Below are 5,192 nucleotides of genomic sequence, written 5' to 3'. Positions count from 1 at the left end.
GAGGTAGTGTCTGTACAGGTACAAATGTTTGGGCATGCAGCTTTGGGAAAAAAAAACAACTTCAGAACCTCAGCATCACAGCATAGGCAGAAAAATCTACTTTAAAGCATAGGGTATCTTTTTCTTGGAATGAAAATTTGTATTGTCAAGTGGCATGTTTACACCCATCTGTTTAATACCTGGCTGCTCAGATAGCAACAGCTCAGGTTGTAAAAGGTTTTAGCATTTACTGGAATCCTAATCTCGTATCTAATACTCAAGCCTAGGCAGTAAGCATTAGGGTGAACTGTGCTACTCATCACCAGTTTTAAAGGTGAGACATGCAAAAATTTAGCTTAAAGCTCATCCATGTAAAGATTGGTTTCCTACTGTTCCAATGAGCACAACTTCTACTGGAATGTGGTTTTTCCATTTATTTTTTTTTGTTTTCAAAATTCTTATGAGTAGCCATCAGCAGCGCTCTAGATTTTCAGTTCTACTGCAACAGCAGAATTGCATCTTCAGTATGCATTTCACCTTCAAAAGAGGGCTGTTAGTCAGAATCCAAATCCTGGATCTCATCATATCCAAATTCCTGTAGAACCTCTTGTCGGTATTTGTTCCATGTTCTTCTCCTATAACATTGGTCCTCATCACTGAAGCTCTCCTCAGACTCTGAAGAAAAAGCACCAATACTTTCAGTTAAGCAGACTATTGTAAGCTGCTTGAGTAACACACAATAACAAATATAAAGTCTGAACAACTTCTGTATTAGAGGAAGTCTGAATTGTACTTGGATGCACAATTCAAGCACTGGGATGGGGAGTTAAGAAAGCAAAGACAGGGTTTCACAAGCATGTGGAACCAAGTCATCTATCCCTTCTCAAAACAGTCTTCTGCAAGTGCAGCAGCCTGGAATTCTTAGTGTTTTGGCAAAGTCAAAATTAAGATCCCTTGTACTTCCAAGAGACTCTTCCCTAAGGACATTCAACCCATTATAAGAGAACACTACCACAGCAGTACTCAGTTGCTTTTTTTTTTTTTTAGAGCTAGCATTTAAAAATGGATGGGATTCATATGTGCACAGCATTAAAGAAAACAGTATTTATGACAGGCATACCTTTTTCTCCATCACCATCTTCCTCAGGTAAGAATTCATCTTCGTCAGGATAATCATTACGCCAGTTATTTTCATCATTTTCATCATCTTCATCTTCATATATTTCCCCTGAAAGATGATCATCATCTACCTGCATGTCAACACAAAACATAACATTCACTATAAACACAGTCACTTGGCATTAAGCAGACTTTCATCCACCTATATGATACTATATGGATCATGAAGAGTCAAGAGATACTTAATGTACTGCAAGCATAAGTTATTCAACAGTTGCACAAAGCACACTGTATAAAAATTCACGTTGTCGGTATATTCACCATAGCACAGCAATCTGCTTCAGGTGAAAAAATGAATTAAGTCACACATTTAGATGTCAAGGTTAATGTCTAAATTAATCCTGCTCACTTCAGCAATAGTGTAATAGATGAAGGAACAGAAAAAGTAGCTTCAGGTTCCCGATATGCAAGTCACAGTATCTATCCAATGAAAGACTAAAGTTTACATTTGACTTCCTAACTCCATAGTCACTGAAGGACAATTCTATTGCAAGAAAGTCTCTCGTGTTACGATTAAAGCCAAGTCCTCAAATGTTGAAAATGTTTTATATGTCCCCCTTGCTCCTTTTTATTTTTACCCAACTGTATTTACAACTGCCTCCTAGTCACAAATGAGATGTGAATAACTTATGTTTACATTTGTGTGCCAAAATTTATTTGGCAATTTGAAGCCAGACAAATTCTTCTGAATACATGAGCATTATCCCTTCAATTTTCATTGTTGTATCATAATTTGCTTGAATCAACAGTAACCTGGAAGAACACAGGACTGGTAGTTACAAAAAGCTTAACACAGAAGTCACTAAGCACACGTGTGGTATCTCAAAGGATTCTTCACGGCATGGCAACTTCTAATGATAGGATTTTAAGCATGTTTATTTGTGACCTTTCTATCAAAGAAAATCTGTTTTCCCACATCCTTACCAGTTCATATTCTTCTCTGTAGGGCTGTACGGAAAGGATATTCTGGATCCAACCAGGGGCTGATGTTTCCATATAGTAGATGTCATAAACATACTCATCTTCTTTCTCATGGTGTTCACTTTTACCTTCTTCAGACACATTTAAACGCTCACGGATCATCTCTACTGCATTGCAGAGAATCACATCTGGATCAGTCTTCTGCTGAGAAAAAATTAAAAAGAAGTGCATACTTCCCCTGAAGCCACACGCACAAAGTCTTAGTTACAGCCAACAGTTTTCTTTGTAGACTGTAGCCAACAGCTAGCCAAGTATGACATTCTGAAATCTTAGACCCAAACATTTTCCCATCTGAACGCAGATAATTGGATTATTAGCAACCTAGAACAGAAAGACACCGAAGAATTTTCCAGTTAACTTAGTACAGCCAGCCATGCCTTATTTCAGGTAACAGCAGAAAACTTCTGGGCCAAGTTAATTAGAAACTACTGAAGGGGTATCACTAGTCCTATAGAACTGTTCATCTATGCCAATAGAACTGTTAATCTGTTTCTGATGACATGTTGGTTGAAAAGACAAGTTTGAAGACAGCCTGTGCTTTCTAGAGCGTTACACTTGCAACACTGCAGGGAAGATGTGCATACAGTAGTGTGGGTTAACATGCAAGCAGATTACAGTATACAAAGTATGCAGCAGAAACAAACCATCACATTAACAGGAAAAGGCTGACAGGCCCTACAGATAACACTTTTTATTCCCTCACTTCAACATTAATGCAGAAGGAATGTCTTCGCGCTTTCTCCTTCCTAACAAATTATTTGCAACGTTAGGCTTTTTTTTGTCAAGTACAGGCTTTAGTGGCCTGTACTTGAAGGTCCACACAGGTATGTTAGCATTAGAAATGCTGAAGGGTGACAGCTGGTTGAGCTTTTCCTCACCCAAGTATCTTCTTTAAGCATTTAAGTTTTCCTCACAGCTGTGATGGGCTGCATAAGTAAAGCATCCACGTGTACTTACATACAGTGAAGGAACTACTAAGGAAAGCACACACAGCCCTCTGACCTTCTTTTCCATATGGTTATGAGTCTCTCTAATACAAAATCTTCCTAACACTCTGTATGCAGGCCACCCTACACAGAAGGCAGAGTTTCTTATACTAAAACCATTCTAGATATTGAGCAAATACTCCTCCAACTGAAAACATAAACACATAATACCAATGAAAACAGGATGGAGGAGCTTAAGCAGCCTATCAGATACCTGGAGCTTTGCTAAAACAAAGTATACAATAAAATCATGCATTGGAATTATGAGAAGGGGAGGCTCAAAAGTATCTTTTATTTTAGTGACTCTTACCTACGAGTGACATTCCTAGACACCTGGGTGGATGAGAAGACACTGAAATAGATTTTTTTCTTTTTCTAGGGACGGAAGAAATTAATCAAAAACCTCAGAGATCCACCTGACAGATGAATGTGAGAATTTATACATCAGAACAGGGTACAGAAAAAACTGGGAGGTACAAGCCCTTCCTGTAGCAGCCAACTCCACACAGCTGTCTGTCTCAACAACATTACTGCATTTCAGAATCTTTATGGAAGTTACTTGCTGTACAATGTATTAACCATTCCAACTTGCAAATACCTAGGTAAAACTCCTGTTCAATAGTGGAATACTTACAATGCAAAAAAACTTCTACAGCAGTCAGTTTGCCCACATGTGCCAATCAGTGATATAAGTACTTCAAGTACACTAAGTTCGGTTGCTGACCTGTGGGTCTGCAGCAGTTACACTGGAGTCTCCCATCACCTCCTCTTCTTGTTCAATATCAAACAACTGGAATTTCCCACAGCAGTCCAACCTTTTCTCCATAGCACTGCTCTCCTTTTGTGAAGCATCTTCCGTTGCTTCTGAGTCTGATCTGTCACCATCAATTGATGCTTCGCCATTTATGACAGGTGCAACTGTTTCAGTACAGTTAGGTCGATGGCTGGCTATGACACGATAGCGGTTTTCCTTCCTTTTCTCTTGCTTGGAAGAACGGAGTTCCTGAATTATTCGCTGAGTGCTTCCTAAAGAGGGTCGCAGACTTTGAGCTGCTTTGTCTCGAGTGATCACTTCCTGAACATATTTCTGAACTGGTTCATTCTGGGTAGAGGAACAAAATGGAGGAGGAATATAATGACACCATCAACATAGTAAGTCCTACTCCTTCCTAGAAATGATTAGTTAACAACTGGTGCTTTCTGTTTGAGGACTGCAGTACCAACTTTCAAGTGACTTCTACTACTGCTTTAAGCAGCACAACTATCATAATCTCTTGATATGGGGAAAAAAAAAGTATAAGATATTCACAAATTGTAAAGCTGGTTCAATTTACTTTTTAAACAATATACTTTGTGGTACAGAACAATCCTCCAAACAAAACCACACGCCTTTAGAAGATTGTGATGGTCCTGAACTTAAGGCACAATATCCTTTACAGTCTCCTGTAAAGCCCAGTTCTCAAGACCTGTTTTATTCGATATAAGAGGCTGTACAGTTAATGAAAGTTGTTAACCTTGTAGGGCTGAGCTTCAGCACCTCAAACACCAGAAATGCATGCTTCGCTTACAAACTATAGAACAGTCTAAGTATAGAAAAGTCAGTGCTGAGCACAGCTTTTCACGGTGGTCACTCTAGAGCTGTGTTCCTTAATTAACGGCCTGCTTTGCACGCAGGTACGCTGCTGCACAACCGGGAAGTAACGAAGAGAAGGCCACCGTACTCTTGTTTATCGGGACAGGCCAGCACCTCGCATCGAGACGCTACTCTCCAGACCGCTAACAAAAGCTTCGCGCCCACAAGGGATCCCGAAAGACCCGCGTGGAGCAGCGCTGTAAACCTGGAGAGAGCCTGCTGCTTTCAAAAGCCCCTTCAAGAGTACAACGAAATGCCCGACTGCATCAAACCGACCCCGCCCGCCTGAAGGCGCGGTCCCGGCCTACACGGGTCGTCGGCGCACAGCAGCAGTAGAGGCGGCAGCAGGGCCACGGTACCTTAGAGGACACGGTCGCCACCAGCTTGAAGAGGCCCCTCTCCACCGGCTGGGCGCCGCCGCACTCCGTGCGCAG

The 5,192-nt window shown here is 40.8% G+C and overlaps 1 protein-coding gene across 1 annotated transcript; it reads right to left on the bottom strand.

The window, feature by feature from the left end:
- Positions 1-532: 532 nt before the first annotated feature.
- SLC7A6OS (solute carrier family 7, member 6 opposite strand) lies at positions 533-5,189 on the bottom strand (the record flags this gene model as incomplete). Its single annotated transcript, XM_010287875.1, has 5 exons — positions 533-654; positions 1,100-1,229; positions 2,083-2,280; positions 3,850-4,227; positions 5,118-5,189. Coding segments are annotated over 5 exons (900 nt in total), but the record flags the coding sequence as incomplete, so codon positions are not given.
- Positions 5,190-5,192: the final 3 nt, after the last annotated feature.

The sequence above is a fragment of the Phaethon lepturus genome, unplaced genomic scaffold (assembly GCF_000687285.1).
Source record: "Phaethon lepturus isolate BGI_N335 unplaced genomic scaffold, ASM68728v1 scaffold36775, whole genome shotgun sequence".
Lineage (NCBI taxonomy): Eukaryota > Metazoa > Chordata > Aves > Phaethontiformes > Phaethontidae > Phaethon > Phaethon lepturus.
Note: the sequence above shows the minus strand (reverse complement) of the source record. Positions and strands in the feature narration are given on the sequence as shown.